Genomic DNA, 17858 nt, shown 5'->3' with positions numbered 1-17858 from the left:
GAGCCCTGCCCGGGCTCCGGGGAGGGGCGGTGGGCTGTGCGCCCTGGCCCCGGCATTCTCCGCCTGAGGGCCGTTCGGGGGCCGGGCCGGGGCGGGCGGAGGAGCCCGGGGCCCGCCCGCCTGCCCGCAGCTCCGCGGCCATTGGCGGCGCCGGGCGGGGCGGGCGGCGGCAGGCCGGGGAGCGGCGGAGAGCCCGTGCTGTGCCGTGCCGTGCCGTGCCGAGCTGAGCTAAGCCCAGCCCGGCGGCAGCCCGGCTTGTCCCCGCTGCGCCCAGCCGCGCTCCTCCCGCCGTACCATGGTTGGGGATCACTGCAGCCTCCCCGCTGAACGGCCTGTCCTCGCCCAGAGCCCCAAACCCGGACTCAGCTGCAAAATGGTGCTGCAGGCGGTGGGCAAAGTGCTACGGTAAGGACGGGGCTGGCGGGCAGGGGCTGTCCGGGGTGGGAGAGTGGGGTTGCCCCCGGAACGGCCCCGGGAGAAGGGAGCTGGGGCTCGAGTGGAAGATCTGGCTCCGGAGCCGTGTGTCCTCGGCTCCTCCGTGTCGGGAGGAGGGAGGCTGTTCTTGGCTCCCGCTGGATCTTGTGTAGCAGTCCGGGAGGGTGGCTGTTGGAGCAGCAATAGCTGCTGGAATGGAGCATTCGTCCACTTCTCACACCACAGTCGAGTTGTGTTAGCGCTCCCCGAGAACTCAGTTTCCAGGACGTAAGCAGCCAGCGAAGGTCCTGGCTGTGCTGGATAAGGAGGCTGAGCAAGGCGCTATGAATACTTTGGCATGTTTTCTGCTGGAATGTCGTAAGATGAGGGGAAAAAATTGCTCATGGAGCTCCGAAGGGCTTGTGCGAACACTGAGACGTGTATGACTCCCGGGACCAAAACCAGACTCCTTGGCAAAGGGACGAGCAGTAATTTGATTCGGAGGAGTTCGGACCCGTTCTGGTTTGCAGGGAAAAAAGAGTCACCACAAACATTAGGATTAGCAGCTACGCTCTTCACCGACCGCAGCTCTTTTGTTTTGGTTGCGATCAGATATTTTTCTGGAGTCTATGAAGAACAGCAGCACTGCTTAAAAAAAAACCCAAACCAAAGAAAACAAAAAAGGAGCCTTGTTCCTCCAGCATAACTTTATTTGGCAAGCTCTGTTTTGTCCCTGTTTCCTATTATCTGCTGCCAATTGTTCAATGTTTGTCAACAGAAACATTATCCCTCTCTTCCTCTGTTGACTCACGGTCTATCCTCTCCCCAAGCGAGTTTAGGGGAGCCAGTTATTAAAGCTGCTCTGGTCGCTTCCAACTTCAACTGCAGAAGTTCACCAGGCTTAAGGTAGCCTTGGCGAGAAGAGCTGCTTTGAGTTGCTCTTAAAGAGGTGATCTATTGCAATCTTTTTTTCTTTTGTCCTCCTGTTAAAGTGTTTCTCTGTAGAAAACATTAGCTGAAGCAATCCAGATTTCTCTTTCAGCTTTTTACCAAGTTGCTTTCCCTTTTCTACGTGTTGGTTTTTTTGGGGGGGAGGTGTCTCTAATTCAAGATGGTGTGCCCCAGCTGGTCATATCATAAAATCCTTTGGCCAGCGGCTTGCTATTCATGCTGGGAGCCTTTTGAAGTTTTTTGGTAGCTGTGCTGTTGGCAGTGCTCCCAGATGTAAATGGATGGTGGGTGCCTTTGGAGGGAAGAGTTGCCAAACCTTTTGTTCAGCATCTATGGCAGTTTGGTTTAAAGCATAGGTAACTTCCCAGGGCTTAGCAGTGAAATGCTTCTTCCAAAGCAGAAAAGTCTTATCCCAGAGCCTCCTCCCTTTCTCCTCCAATTGGAGTACAGACAGAAACAGTGCCTGATTTTATTTGCCTTCCTTGCCCCCTGAGGTTTGTTTTCTATATATACCATGGAACTGTTGTGAAGGCAGGAAAAAGTTGTTGTCTTACATGAAATATTTTGGGCTGAGGAATTAGTAGCATAACTTTATTTTGCTAAGCTGTTGCTGCGGGGAGCGATTACTGGTTTGGAGAAGAGTGGTGTGTTGGGTTTTTTTGTTTGGTTTTTTTTTTAATGTGTGTCTTTATTCTGGATTGTCTCCTTTTGTGCACCCAGTTAGAAATGGGAAGTCACAACAACTATAGATGCCTGACTGGTCCTCTTATTTCTCTTTTTGAATGTGGTTCAGATGCCTTATCTGACTTTGTTATGTTGCCTCACCTTGCTTCTCCTCAGCATTTCTTTTGTAAAACATCAACTCATCTGTTCTGTAGAGCTCAGACAGTATAAGAGCACAGGTACTAGCTGGCAGCTAAGGTAAATATCAAGTCCAATCAAAGTTTCCTTATTGCAGAAATCAAATGTTGGAGCTTAAGAAAGTGTGAGCCTGGTGTGATAGTGAAAGAAGGAACCACAGAGTCCTTTAGACCAGTAATGATGGCTTGTTGGTGACAGCTGTGGTGGGATTTCTTCAAACACAGGCATTCATAGCTGAGCTTTATCCATTTCACTGTTGGTAGAGAAGAACAGGGAGCTTCAAGATGTGAACAGGCTGTCCGGAGAGGTTGTGGAGTCTCCTCTGGAGACATTCAAACCCTGCCTGGATGTGTTCCCGTGCAGCCTCCCCTGGGTCATCCTGCTCTGGTACAGGGGTTGGACTCAAAGATCTCTGGAGGTCCCTTCCAACCCCTAACATTCTGTGATTCTGTGAATGCAGAGGTGCCAACACCAGCCCGGAACAGGGTGACCAGCTCCACTCATTAGCACTTAGGTGCTAACATATGAAGTTAAATGAGATGAGTTCTGTTACTGCATTGGTTTATTTCAGAGTAAGTGCAGGACAGAGGGTATCAAGTACCCTCAAACACTGCTGATGGAGTTTTTGCAGTCTATGCAGAAGATGAATCAGTATGAACCTTCAGATGAATCAACATTAAACTTTGGATGAAGTAATTTTTCTTCTGTTGATCAGGCTGACGAATGGCTTGGTGATGAGATCAAAGGGTATCTGGCTTGTGATATCTTGCCTGGTGTTCTAAACAGCCTACTGCCTTTTAGGGGGAACCATCATCATCACTGGCTTCTCCACAGGCTTCCAAGGACTTGTAGAAATCCACAGGGGAGAAGGGCTAGAGTGTCTGTCTTCTCTCTGAGTTGCCCTTCCTTTCTGTCTCTCTCCTGGTGTTGTGCATGATAAAGCTCAATTGTTCCAGTCTGATACTTCCTCAGTAAGATTTTCCTCCACAGCAAATTAGCTGTACCTTATTCCCACAAGCTGTCCATACTCACAAGTAACTCACTGTCTTGGAGCTGTTTTCATTAGTTAGTAAGTCCAAGTTCTCCTAGCTGCTGGGTGCCAAACAGTGTCTGTGTCACACACAAGTCCAAACAGCTGCCGAAGGAAAAATCTCTATGGGGAGGGAAGTGTGAGGAAGCAAAAAGGCTTCACCAGGAGAAGCAGCAGCCCTGAGAACTTGAGAAGACTTTAGAGGAGCGTGGGGAAAGACAACTGAAGCAGAAAAGGGATAAAAATGTAACAAAAGCAACAGATGTGCTCTTAGCCTGTCTAATTAATATTTTATGAAAGCTACTGTTAGGTTTATGACTCTTTTAAATTATTAGTGATTCAGCTATGAAGAACTTTGGAACTGCTTGGCTCTTTCATTACAGGGATTAGTAAACTGTGTTTAACACTTCAGGGATGGGACCAAGAGTTGGGACTTGTAAGGATTAAGAAAAAAACATAAAATTAAAATACCACTAGAAAAGTGTCAGCTCCCCTGGAAATTAATCACAGCATAGCTGGGATGGAGTTCTGTGTGTTCCTTAGCAGGGTGTTTAATTAGGGCTCTTCTTTCACTTCGGTTGGTTTTGAAATATGTTAATCTCCTTTTTTTGGTGTTTGTTTTTGAAATATGTTACTCTCATTTTGCTGCTCACCTGTAATGGATTGGGTAGTTGTTTGGCCCATGGAGAAGGAGGTCTTTTCCTAGGTGGTGGTAGTTATTTTCTTTACTACAAGTCTAGGGGTTCTGGAGAGGGAAACAAAAGGGAAAGGGGAAGAAGCAGAACATAAAAATGTGGGCTAGTATTCTACTTTTGAACAGTATTTAATTAATGGAGTGTTTTAGGAGGCATCTCTTTGCAGAGATGTGCTTTGCACTGGTCTCAAGCAGCACCAGTGAGAGGAAGACTTGGACATAGAATCATCGAATGAATGGTCTGGGTTGGAAAGGACCTCCAAAAGTCATCTAGTCCAAGCCCCTCTGGAGTAAGCAGGGGCATCCTCAACTACATCAGGTTGCCCAGAGCCCTCTTTGAGAGGTCTCTCCCCTCTTTGGTCCCAGTGGATAGGTGCAGTGGCCGTAGCTCTTCAGAGCTATGTGCTGGTGACACAGGACATGGTGCTCTTCAATTCTGCTTTAGACACTCGAGTACAGCTCGGGACTGCAGCAAGTTTGCTGTGCCCTGGCACTTCGTGTCCTGTGTGGGCCATTCTCAGAGGCTGCTCCTCATGCAGCTTCAGTGTGTTTCCTTTTAAAGTCCCCACTGAAGCCAGGTCCCTCTGGGAGAGGTTATTAGTCAGTGATACAGTGTCAGGAAAGAGGAATGATGCAGGCTGCAGAGTTGTGATGTCATTGGGTAATGACTTCTGATAAAGTCCAGTGTGGTTTATGCGTGCACGTAGGCCAGGGTGAGTGTGGGAATGGGGGACTTCAAACTCCTCTTTCTCACAGAGCCTCTCTTCTTACAGCAATTGATTTGGATACCAACCAGAAGATAAACCAGGCAGCCCCAGGCCTCTTGGTGGGTGTGCCCCTGGCATTACTGACAGAGTGGAGTAAGTGTGGAGTAAGCAGGAGCAGGGCAGGGATTGTCCCCCTGTACCCAGCACTGGTGAGGCCACACCTTGAGTACTGGGTTTGGTTTTGGGGCCCTCACTGAAAGAAGGACATTGAGGGACTGGAGGGGGTCCGGAGAAGGACAACAAAGCTGGGGAAGGGTCTGGAGAACAGGGCAGGTGAGGAGCAGCTGAGGGAACTGGGGCTGTTCAGTCTGGAGAAAAGGAGGCTGAGGGGAGACCTCATTGCTCTCTACAGCTCCCTGAAAGGAGGCTGGAGCCAGGTGGAGATTGGTCTCTTCTCCCAAGGAACAAGTGACAGGGCAAGAGGAAATGGCCTCTATTTGTACCTGGGGTGGTTTAGGTTGGATATTAGAAGAATCTTCTTCACTGAAAGGGTTCTCAAAGACTGGCACAGGCTGCCCAGGGAGGTGGTTGAATCCCCGTCCCTAAGGCGTTTCAAAGAGGCAGAGATGTGGTGCTGAGGGACGTGGTTGAACACCAGCCTTGGTAGAGTTAGAGAATGGTTGGACTTGATCTTAAAGATCTTTTCCAACCAAAACAATTGTGTGATTCTATTTTTACATCAAAAAAGTGAAATTCCTTACGTTTTCCTCAAATAGCTCATAGCAAGATCAGAAAGAACTCAGGTGAAATTTGACTTTGGATTCTGGTTTTGAAGTGCTCCTGGAAAGTCATCTTTAACATGTTCATGGAACAGGACATAGGCAGAGTGTGGTTGATGTGCCTGCCTCTTCTGCCCTGCTTCAGAAGATAGCAGCTGTCCATGATGCTTGTCTGTGTCAAGAAGCCTAAAAGGAAAGATGTTAAAAAAAAAAATCAAACTTATTTTATCCTAATTTAGGTAGCAACATTTCTCAACAACTGAGTCCTGTCTGCACTATTAGAAAGCAATCAAGAGGAGCCTTGTTCAAAATTAGCTAATCTGATTAATGCCAAAGTCTGGGGACAGACAGAAGAGGAGGAGGGAGGAGGGCATTGTGCAGGGAAGGGGCTTGTAGGCAAAGTGCTCCTCAGAACCATGGCAGCTATTTTTATCCTCTTCTTTTTCTTTCTCACTCCCACAACTTTCCATTGTACTGAAATAGTTCAAAATGTTTATGGTTGAGGGCAGCTGACATCACTGATTGTCCTGCTGTGTCTTGCTGGATATTTCTGTGACAGGAGCTGATTCCTTGTTCAATGACAGCCCTCAGGGCACTTGGAGAGGACCAGTGACACTCTGGGACAGTAACATAGAATAGAATCATACAATGGTCTGGGTTGGAAGGGACCCCCAAAGGTCATCTAGTCCAACCCCCTCTGTAGTAAGCAGGAGCATCCTCAACTAGATCAGAGCTCTGTCAAGCTTTGTCTTGAATATCTCCAGGGATGGGGCCCCAACCACCTCCCTGGGCAACCTGTTCCAGTGTTCCACCACCATCATGGTGCAGAACTTGGTCTTGACATCCAATCTAAATCTACTCTTGTCTAGTTTGAAGCCATTGTCCCTCGTCCTGTCACTGCAGGCCTTTGTAAACAGTTTCTCTCCATCTTTCTTGTAGCCCCTTTCAGGTACTTGAAGGTTGCTATTAGGTCTCCCTGGAGCCTTTTCTTCTCCAGGTTGAACAACCCCTGTTCCCTCAGCCTGTCCTCATAGCAGACATCTTGTGCTTTGGCAAGGTGTGACCAGGCAGGAGGAGCTTTGAGGTAGCTGTTGTGTGAGTATGAAGGCACAGGTTGTTCTTTGACACAAGTGTCCCATCCAGGATGGAGCAGGTTGCTGTGGAGATAGATCTGAGTGGCATCACCAGCCTGGTGGACTCCTCCCTCTGGGAATTGCCCTCCCAAGGGGTGGGTGTCTCTGCTTGTTCAGGTAGGTGTTCTCCAGCATACATAGGTAGGAAAGTCTCTCCTGGTCATGGCTGCAGAACTTGGAGTGCTCTGCTCGATGTCCAGCCCCATTGAGCTGTTGGAGACTTCTGCTAAAGCCATGCAACAGCCTGGTGTCCTGAGCTCCATGTAACAACCTGGTCTCCTTCATGGAGCTCAGGACTTCAGGCTGTGCTCTGGAGAGGTGCTGTGTGTCACTGGTGGGCCAGAGAGCTGTGAGCTTCTCCATTTGTTTGGTCCTGGCTGTTCACTTGGCTGCAGCAGTGTCATGGCCCTGGTGTGTTCCTGGAAGTTGGTGACCCATGTGCAATCTGTTAATGAAGGGGACTGTGCCTGTCTGCAGAGGTGTTTACAGCATGGAGCTGGGCTTTAGCTACGTGTTCTACATTCTGGGAAGTGATAGCCAGAGGAAGAGGACTGCTAAATTCTTGTGTGTGTTGAAGTAACTCTGTAAGGTGTCTCTAGAAGGGCACCTGCCCAAGGTCCAACAGCATTTTCCTGTTTTAAGGGCAAAGGTTTGCTGCCTTTTTCTGAAGATCCCTCCTGGAGACTTCATTTGATGGTAGTCTCAAACCTCTGAAATTATTCACTCTTCTTCATCTTATTTCCTTTGGATGCATCTGCTTGATTCTAGGATTTGCTCCAGATTTTAGCTGCTTGTTTCTGCCTAGAAGGTGATTTCAGGAGAGAGTTGTGCAAAGTATGAGTGTGCACCATTCATCCTTCTGGAGCTGACTGCAGTGCCTGCTTTGTCTCCTTTGCTTCCTGTGTTGTAATAGTCCATGTTTCACACTTCCTTCCACAGTATCACAGCCTGCCAGGTTGGAAGGGATGCCAAGGATCATCTGGTCCAACCTTTCTAGGTCTCAGCATAGTTGCAATGAGCTGGCCCAGCAGGGGCCTCCACTGTTTACCTTGGGTGATGATTCCAATGTCCAGCTCTTCTTATGGGAGAACATTTTCTTTCACAGTCCAATGGGAATCTCCCCAGAAGTAACTTGTCCCCACCATCCCTTGTTTCTTCCGTGGAACTCCTTGTCAAAAGGGAGTCTCCATCCTCCTGGTAGCCACCCTTTATGTCCTTCTGCATTTCCACCTCAGGTATCCCAAACACTCCCAAACCAAGCAGGTTTGTAAGAGGAAAAAAAATCCTCTGCAGAAGAGCTTTTCTCTTTCCAGTCTTTGATGATCTTTGCTGAGGAGATCATAGAATGGCTTAAATTGGAAGGGACCTTAGAGATGATCTACTCCAACCTCTCTGCCACAGGCAGGGACACCTCTCAACTAGACTTGGCTGCTGAAGGCTTCTGGATATGCTGTCAGGGATGAGATCTCCCACTGGCTGTTGCCTGGTCTCTTAAAATGGCTAAGACAAAATTTATCTGTTCCCCTATCATACATCTGTGTGGCCACACCAGACTGGAGTTTGATGAAACATTCTTTGGTTGAGGGGGATTTTCTGAGCCCTTTTCTTAATCCCTGCTGCTGTGGGGCTCAGCACAATCTTAACTAAGCCTTGAGCAAGTGGCTCTTGGAGAAGATGAGATGTTGCTTTGCTTTTAAGAGCTACCAGCACTTGGTCTCTGGCAAGGATGTATGGATGCCAGGATGTATGGATTAACCCTTTCTTCCAGCTTTCTGAAGAGAAAAAAACAACACTGTTGGGGTTGCTGGAGTCACTGTGTTGTTTGAGCTTGACAGAAAATGCTGCTCTGTTCACTTTCCAGGTTCCATTCTGTCTGGTACTGAAATAAATATAGAAGTGCTTTTGCTCAGGCAGCAGGGCCCAGTGGTAGCAGCAGCTCCCCAGGTGAAAGGAACATTGTGGATGTCTGAGCACTTCCTTTTATCTTTAAAAAGGAAGAAGCAGCAGGAGGTGCAGCTGTCCTCAGAAAGACAGGGGGGGCTTGAATGTGAAAACTCTGAGGACAGCTGAGTACAACAATCCCAGCACACAAAGTGCTTGCAGTTAATGAAGGGAGGAGGCTTGGGCTTCTTATGGGAGACCTCAGAGCAGCCTTCCAGTACCAGAAGGGATACATGAAAATGGGGGAGGGGCTTTTTACAATGGCTTGTTGAAACAGGACCAGAGGGAATGGATTGAAGCTTGAGGAGGGCAGATTAAGACTGGAGATTAGGAAGAAATTCTTGACAGTGAGGGTGGGGAGACACTGGAACAGGTTGCCAAGGGAGGTTGCAGATGCCCCCTGCCTGGAGGTGCTCAAGGCCAGGCTGGATGAGGCCCTGAGCAAGCTGGGCTGGGGGAAGGTGTCCCTGCCCATGGCAGGGGGGTTGGAACTAGATGGTCTTTAAGGTCCCTTCCAACCCAAACCCCTCTATGGAATAAAGCTGGAAGTGGGGAGATTCAGACTAGACATGAGGAAGAAGTTCTTCCCCAAGAGAGTGGTGAGAGCCTGGAATGGGTTGTCCAGGGAGGTGGTTGAGGTCCCATCCCTGGAGGTGTTTGCAGCCAGGCTGGATGAGGCTCTGGCCAGCCTGATGTAGTGTGAGGTGTCCCTGCCCATGGCAGGGGGGTTGGAATTAGATGATCCTTGTGGTCTCTTCCAACCCTGACTGATGTTATCATTGTATTCTATGATTCTGTGTAGTGCTTTATAAACATCTCAGGAGAGATGGCTTTCCAGAGCACTTGGGTAGCTCCACTCACTCTGCAGCCACTTGCCCAAGATCTGCTCCTCAGCATGGTGTGACCACAAATCCCAGATTGAGAACACGAAAGCCCTCCAGGGAAAAGTGCTGAGAGTCAGCAGGATGTGTTTGGCAAGAGAAGGGAAAGGAAGCTGTGATAAACAGGGCTGTGCTGATTCTTCAGCACACCAAGCCTCAGCTGTGACGTGCCTGCCTTATTTTGTCACAGCAAACCTGTGCAGGGGAGAGAGAAAGCTGGGTCAAGACCACCACCTGTGTGGGACAGAGGGGAAAACTCTTTTTTGTCTCAGCTGAAGCACTGATTTCTCTGTTGTGCTTCAGCATACAAAGATTTTTGTTTTTAAATTTCTTTTCCTTGTCTATCTGAAATCATTCAAAGACATTAAGTCTTAAATCCACACAGTTTGTGTGTGGCCGAGTGTCTGTACAGTGATTTCAGTTACAAGCTTTTGGAAAAGGATTGCAATTGACCTTTTGTAGTAAAAAAATCAATATTGAGAAGTAATTGGATCACCCAGCAATGGCTTGGGTTGGAAGGGACCTTATGGATCATCTAGTTTCAACCCCCCTGCCATGGACAGGGACACTTGCCACCAGCCCAGGTTGCTCAAGGCTTCATCCAGCCTGGCCTTGAAGACCTTCAGGGAGAAGCCATCCACAACCTCCCTGGGCAACCTGTGCCAGTGTCTCCCCACCCTCACTGACAAGAATTTCTTCTTAATTTCCATCCTAAATCTGCCCTCCTCAAGCTTCAATCCATTGTCCCTCATCCTGTCACTCCCAGCCCTTGTCAGAAGTCCCTCCCCAGCTCTCCTGTAGCCCCCTTCAGGTACTGGAAGGCTGCTCTAAGGTCTCCCTGGAGCTTTCTCTTGTCCGGGCTGAACAGCCCCAACTCTCTTAGCTTGTCCCCACAGAGGACAGACTGAGAGGCTTTGGTGCTTCCTCTGGACCTGCTCCAGCAGCTCCATGTTCTTGTGCTGGGGGCACCAGAACTGGATGCAATGCTCCAGGTGGGGTCTGACAAGAGCAGGATCCCCTCCCTCGTCCTGCTGGTCACAATTCTTTTGATGTAGCCCAGCACATGGTTGCCTTCTGGGCTGTTAGTAGCCATTGCTGGTTCATAAGAGGTAGTGAACTGTCTCTCAAGAGCCTTCTCTGCTGAGGGACCATCTTCATCATGCTGGAGCTGCCAGCACAGCTGTGTGCCAGTGTGTGGTTACACCTTGGCACAACCAGAATCAGGTGTTGGTTCACTCTGCATTTCCACCCACCCTTCTCAGTGCCAGGAACTGAAACTGCTCAGGCAAGCTGCAGGCTGTGAGAGCTGGTGACAACATCCTTGATTTGAGGGTCACAGAAGTCTGACTTCACTTTGTGTGTTGAGGAAGAACCTCAGCTGTGGGTCTGAACTGATTGATTGCAAATCCACCTGAAGATGCCAGTTGCCACTTGCAGGTGCAGCCAAGGGAGCGGTACAAATCCAGCACACAACCATGCATCTCATTTGAATAGTTCCCTTTGGAAATTGCTGGTTTCCCTTAGCCCGTTTCTTGGCTGCACTTTCAGCACTGAATTAAAAGAATGACTTTGTATTTCAGTAAGCCCTCAGAGGGAACACTACAGGCCTGAATATCTAATGGTAGAGGTGCTCCTGCTTAAGCTTCTCAACCTCCCTTGGAGTATCCTGAAAAGTAGGAAATTAGGCTTTGGAATCACTGCTGTCTCAGGACTTAATTAAGAGTGGCTGAGCTAACTGTGCCAGTAATTGAATTATTACCCACCCTACTATTTTTTCAATCAGTCATTCAAATATTCATGGACTCATAGAATGGTTTGGGTTGGAAGGGACCTCCAAAGGTCATAGTCCAACCCCCCTGCAGTCAGCAGGGGCATGCTTCACTAGATCAGGTTGCTCATGTAGCCTCACCTTGAATATCTCCAGGGATGGGGCCTCAACTGCCTCCCTGGGCAACCTGTTGCAGGGTTCCACCATCCTCATGGTGCAGAACTTGTTCCAGCCAAATCTGCTCTTCTCTCGTTTCAAACCATTGCCTCTCACCCTATCACTCCAGGCCTTTGCAAGCAGTCCCTCTGCAGCCTTCTTCTGGGCCCCTTCAGGAACTGGCAGGCTGCTCTTCTTCACTTTGCTCCCTGATCCCATAGAGTTTGTGTTTTTTTAATAGGTTTTTCTTCCTCTGCTGTGCAGAAAGCACAACTTTAATGGGCTGTGATAGTGAAATGCTAGGTGCTGCTGATGACCACACTGAACAGAGAGCATTGCATCATGCTGTCAGCAGGCTTAAAAATTAACTGCAGGTTAGAGGAGTGAAGGTTTTGTACATACCATTTGTTAATGAAAGTTGCCTAATTAAGATAATGCTGTGATTTCTTTTGCCTTCAACCCTTCCTTACCCCATGAGGAGACAGTTTTATGCCTTCTAACTATGGATTTGGGGGGTTTTAGTTTAACAAGATAGCTCATACTGAGACTGAAAGGCACAGTTTCTTGTCACAGGATCTAATCTCAGGCACACCAGGAGAGGTGAGACTAACCTTCAGCTAACTTTGGTTTAAATTAAAGCCAAAATATTAACAGAAGGGGAAAAAAAATCCATTTTTCATCTTTACAGATGCCATTGAGAGAGAGCTGACCTTGGCCCATGATCATTTCCAGTGAATAAATCTCCTCCTGAAGTGAAATGCTGTAGTTAAAGTGTAAGAGAGGAGTTTGTGGTGCTTGATGCAGTGGATGGAAATGTCAGGTGGGGCTGCTGCTGCCCAGCCTGCTCGGTGACTAATGACTGGGTAAGAGGTGGAACTCAGGGCCACATGTCCCAGTGCGTCATGGTGCACATGTGTGTGCTACCATAAATGCTTTGGAAGTGAGATTGGAGGTGCAGGCATCTGAAATTGCTTATCAAGAGTGAAAACAGCTGAAGTTGTTCCCCACACTGTCTATTTAATTGAGTTTATACTATTTAGCGAAGCTCCTGCCAGAAAAGCTGAGAGGTTTGAAGTGGTGATGGTGTTAGCTGTGTGTCTGTCTATATGCTCTCAGTTGTGCTGTGTCCTAGCAGTTTTTCTGTCCTGTTAAACCCCTTCTTTAGCTGTAAAGCAGCCAGTGTTGATGTGGAGGATTCAGCCCTGCCTGCTGGGTGATTACAAGTAGGTGAGGCTTGCAGAGGTGGAACTGTAGCAGCAGGGCAGGTGATTCATTTGTTTTTTACGCTTTTCCCCACAAAAGTAACAAACTTTATCCTACAACAATGCTGGGGAGGGAGTTTTTGCAAGGGCTTGTAGTGACAGGATGAGGGGTGATGGACTGAAGCTTGAGGAGGGCAGATTTAGACTGGAGATTAGGAAAAAATTCCTTACAGTGAGGGTGGGGAGACAGTGGAACCAGGGAGGCTGTGGATGCTCCCACCCTGGAGGTGTTCAAGGCCAGCTTGGATGAGGCTTTGAGCAACCTGGGCTGATGGGAGGTGTCCCTGTCCATGGCAGGGGGGTTGAAACTAGATGATCTTTAAGGTCCCTTCCAACTTCGAACCATTCTATGATCCTTCTGATGTAAGACACTTTTTGTGCTTAAATAGTTGTACTTTGCCCAGCCCTGTCAGAAATACACAGTGCTTCATTGTCCTGTGCCTCTGGGGAGCTGAGGAGGGAGATAACAACTGTGCCTGAGCTCAGCTGTGAGCTGACAAGTTGCATCACGTTGAAAAAAATAGTTCTCCATGGAGAGCAGAGGCTCTGGAGTGAGCACTGTCAGTAGCTGCTGGGGGAACAGCGTCCAGGCCACGCTGCCTTCCTGCAGGCTGCAGAGCAGAGTTGCAAAGTGTGTTTGTAAACAGTTTTGTAGGCTTTGAAAAGCTGAGAATTATATCAAGCTGCCTTCCAAAACACAGGTCACAGGTAAGGTGGTGAGCTTGGGCTGCCTAGCCAATGTATTTGGGATCATAGAGGTTGGAAAAGAGCTTGAAGATTGAGTGCAGCTACTGAGTTCACAGCCTGCCAGGTTGGGAGGGACCCCAAGGATCATCTGGTTCAACCTTTCTAGGTCACAGTGTAGATGGAATGAGCTGGCCCAGCACCCTGCCAGGCTGAGTCTTCAACTGTCCACTGTAGGGGACTCCACTGCTTTCCTTGGGAGATGATTCCAGTGTCTGACTGTTCTCATGGGGAAACGTTTTCTTCTGCAGCCAATGGAAATCTCCCCAGCAGTCACTTGTCCCCATCACCCCTTGGCTGTCCCATGGGACTCCTTGTAAAAATAGAGTTTCCATCTTCTTGGTAGCCACCCTTTATATCCTAGTCCATGGTAATAAGGTCTGCCCTAAGTAACCTTTTCAGCTCTCCCAGCTCTCTCAACCTTTCCTCCCATGGCAGGGCTGCCTCTGTCACAGGTTTTCCTTAGGCTCCAGTGGTACTTAAAGCTAGCTGGCATTGTTGGAGCAATGTTTCTTGTTGTACAAAGAGAGCTTGCAAGGCAAAAAGGCAGCAGGGAAACGAAACCACTTGGTACAAAGACAAACCTGTCTGTGCCCTGGTGCTCCCTGAGCAGAGTGGGCCGCCTGCCTTTGTATATCTTGGGCTGTACAGCCAGAAGTCTGACTGTTGAAGCCAGGTTGCCATGGTGAAATAATTCCCAGCAATTAATGCAGGGTTCTGTCCTGAAAAGCAACTCTGTGCAGGCTGCTTTGTGAAATCCCACACTGACAAGGCCGTCAGGTTTCCAAATCAAATCTGCTGGGCTTTCAGAAAGAAAAAGATAGTTTTGCAATCTGCCAGCTCTGCAGCCTTCAGGAGGGGTGGAAGATAGCATGGCTGCAGTGGTTTGTGTGCTCTGGGGGTGCAGAGGTGGACTGAAGGGGACTGGGTGTGCTCTGCTAGCAGGAGAGCAGGGCTGAAACAAGCAGCACGTGAATTTTGCCGTGACGCAGGAGTCAGAAGAGCTCTGCTGAAGTGTGTGCCAGTAGCAGGAGAATAAACAAATAAATCACTGCCTCAGTCCAGCTTCATAATTAAGAAGTTACTGGAGTTTTACTACAGAACATTTACATTTTCTTTCAGTTTGCAGGGTCTAAAAACCTTAGAAGAGAGAGATGGACTTTTTTGGCCAATCAGCTTCTTTTTAGTTGCTCTTTTTTTTTTTTTTTTTTTTTTTTGGCAGGGAGTTTTTCTGGCCTCCAGAATTTCAAATCCTGTGTTAGAATAGCACTCTTCAGAGTATGCTAATAAACTTGAGGGCCTATAGTTGCCTTCCCTGAAGTGTAAAAGGTGCTAACAGCCACCTCAGAAGTTACTTGCTTTCGGATCTTGGTGCAGGTGACTTGTTCTCATGGCTCTCTCATCTCCCCACAGTGGCATCTGTAACAGAACCAGGCTCAGTGTCTCAGCCACTGCCTGCCCTCAGCTGGGACCCACTTTCCTCCTTTGTGAGTTTAAAGAGCTGTTAAGGTGTGCTGTAGATCTCTGCCTTGGACTGAGATGTTTTCTAGTATAGAGGAAAAGCTTCTCTCTGCTGACTTTGAAAGGTCCTTTGAGAGCCAGTTCACCATGGCTAGGTGAAGCCAGTCCTGTTCTTGCTGCCCTGCTGCAGTCCTGGGGTATATTTAGCAGTGGAGGATGATGAGGAAGCAGTTGTGTTGCTGGAATACCAATGATGTTGTTCCTCTAAGGGAGGCAAGGGATACAGGAGCATCCTTATCTTGGTGGTGTGTGATGGGTTGGGAGGATGTGCCTGGGGACCAAAATGAGCTGCCTGATCACAAGGCAAACCCCAGAGCACCAGGTTCCAGCCTGTGTGTTCAGCTGATGGACTGGGCAGAGGTGCCCTGCAGAGTTATTGTGACATGGTCTCTCCTGTCCATGGTGCCCAGCTCAGAGTGGGCTGCTCAGAGTCCCCTTCTAGGGGAGGAGGAGTTGCAAGCAAGGGAGAGCATACCACGAGACACCTTCTCAAGCAGAGACTTGCCCTCTTTCTGCTCAGCTTTTGGCCTCCTTTGTCAGCCAGCCAGAGTTCCCTTACAATTGGAGACTTGAAAACAACCACCCCAAAGCCAAGCAGCAGCCCCTGTGTCTGTCACAGGCCCTGGTGACGCAGTGTTCTGTTCTCTGGTTTGTTCTCAGCACTGCAGAAATTAATTGTTGCAACACTGTTAATCTGTGACCTCCTGAATCCCTCTTACCACAGACCTAATTTGGCTCCACGTAAAGCTCTTGAAAATAAACATTAGGAAAGATTTGTCTCCTTTTTCTTTCCTAATCCCCAAATTACCAAATATCTGGGCTGTAGTAAATCACTGAGGAAGAAACATCTTGCTGAGGCTTCATGTTGGCAGCTCCTGGTTTGTCTGTGCGAGGCTTTTTGGCACAAAGGTAAGAGAGAGCGTTTCAAAATGAAGAACAGGAGGACATTTGCTTGGGTAATTCTCTCTTCCTGCTGGAGAGTGAGTCCATGGAAATTGCATCACTGGCTCCTAGAAGTAAAAAATCTATCTCCCATCTGACATCACTTCCCTGGTGTGCCTGGGACTCCTGAGTGTGTTGACTGGAGGGGAACCTGGAGCAGTGCAAGGGTGACGCAGTCAGAAGATCCTCCCCAAAGGGCAAGCAGAGAGGCTGGATACCTCCTGTCAGGCTGGGGAGGAGTTCTGGCAGGTTTGGCCAGAGAAGAAAAGAAGCTGTAGTCCAGTGTTGTTTCATCACAAGAATGCATTCTGCACTCCTGTAGCGCTAACTGAGCTGCTCGCAGGCCTGGCCTTGCCTCTGGAGCCATCCTTCCAGAGCTGCACTGAGGAGAAGGTGAGGGATCCTGAGCAGAGGGGAAGGAGCAGCTGTGGCTCTTGGCCACTGGCGCCTCCCTGGCAGTTTCAGCACTGCACTTGGGAAGGCAGTTGATGTGCAGCTGACGTGCCACTGAGGGCAAGTGGTATGGCAGACACTGAGCCAGAGCTGAGACAAGCAGGAGGAGAGAGGAGGAGGCAAAGAAGTAGAATCATGGAATCATTCTGGTTGGAAGAGACCTTTTATGATCATTGAGTCCAACTGTAAACCACTGCCAGGTCACCACCAAAACATGTCCCTCAGCACCCACATCTCCATGGCTTTTGAATCCTTCCAGGGGTGATTACTGCACCTCTTCCATGGGCAGCCCGTTCCAGGGCTTGACAAACCTAACCCTTGTCAAACCTAACCCTCCCCTGGTACCCCTGGAGCCCATTTCTTTTTCCTTGTTATTAGTGAGAAGAGACCACCCCCCAGCTGGCTCCAACCTCCTTTCAGGGAGTTGTAGAGAGCAGTGAGGTCCTCTTGCCTCCTCTTCTCCAGGTTGAACAGCCCCAGTTCCCTCAGCTGTTCCTCACCAGCGCTCATCTCCAGACCCTTCCCCAGGAGGTGCTTGGGGAGCCCTACCAAAGGGAACGTAAAGACCCTGGTGTGCCAGAGATGTGGGCAGGCTCTCCATGTTCTCCTTGCCTTGCCAGCAGCACCAGCTGGAGCCCAGCTTGGCCCTGCAGAATGTTTTGGGCTCTGTGTTGAGGAGCAGCCTTCTGAACCAATGTTATGGCACTTGTCATCCTTAACATGCCTGCCATGCCTTGGCACCGACTGTTTGCAGCAGAGCATCCGGAGGCCAGGCAAAGATTCCCTTTTAAGGCAAAGAGCCACTATGAGAATCCAGGAGAAAAAGTTTCCCTGGCATGTGGGGCACATTCTTTTTTCCCTCCTCCTCTTAAATAAACTATTAGTGACTTTTAAAAACAGAACAAAAATGAAGAAGCAGGGCCAGAAATGCTTCCAGAGACATTTTATTCTGCACAGCCTCCTTAGACCTGAGCAACAACCAAGCCCTGGAGCTAACCCAGGGAGGAGAAGGGGAGGAAGGACACTGGGGTCAAAAGGGTCTGTTGGAGACCTGGGGTGAAGGTGGGACAGATTGTCTCCAAAAGCTTTGCCTCCTTCCCTCCCCCAGGCCCTGATGGCAGCAAGCTGTGCACAGTTGTACTGTGTGCTGCTCTGGGACTGGGGCTTGCTCTCTGGTCCGTACCCAGCTCCCCTGCTCCTGGGGCTGTCCTCTCCACCTCCCTGCCAGTCCTCACCATGTGTCTTCACATCAGCCTTTGTGTCCTGGGCGAGCTGCCATGTGGCCTTCTCAGCTGAAGGCCTAGCAGCGATCTGGGCTAAAACAAGAGATGGGATTGCAGAAGGAGCTCCACAGAGGTTTAATGCTGTGTGCTTTTAAAGAAAGGGAAATAGAGAATCAGAGACTGGGCTGGAGGGGACCTTTACGGTCCTGTAGTCCAACCACCTGCAGTCAGCAGGGACATCTGCAACTAGAAAAGCTTACTCTGACCCCAGACAACCTGACCTGCAATGGTTCCAGGGATTGGGGCATCTCCCACTTCTCTGGGCAACCTGGGCCAGGGTCTCACCACCTCAGGGTAAAACATTTCTTCCTCTCTCCAGTCTGAATCTCTCTCTTTTA

General features: G+C 49.1%; 1 protein-coding gene across 1 annotated transcript in view; it reads left to right on the top strand.

Moving 5' to 3' along the window:
* The first annotated feature begins 295 nt into the window (after positions 1–295).
* Positions 296–17858, top strand: part of MOB2 (MOB kinase activator 2) — a 39489-nt gene continuing 21926 nt past the window's right edge. Inside the window, exon 1 of the mRNA XM_054390473.1 lies at positions 296–405. Coding sequence (XP_054246448.1) covers positions 296–405 — 110 coding nt within the window. The remainder of the gene's footprint in view (positions 406–17858) is intronic.

This window comes from Indicator indicator, chromosome 21 (genome assembly GCF_027791375.1).
Source record: "Indicator indicator isolate 239-I01 chromosome 21, UM_Iind_1.1, whole genome shotgun sequence".
Taxonomy (NCBI): domain Eukaryota; kingdom Metazoa; phylum Chordata; class Aves; order Piciformes; family Indicatoridae; genus Indicator; species Indicator indicator.
Note: the sequence above shows the minus strand (reverse complement) of the source record. Positions and strands in the feature narration are given on the sequence as shown.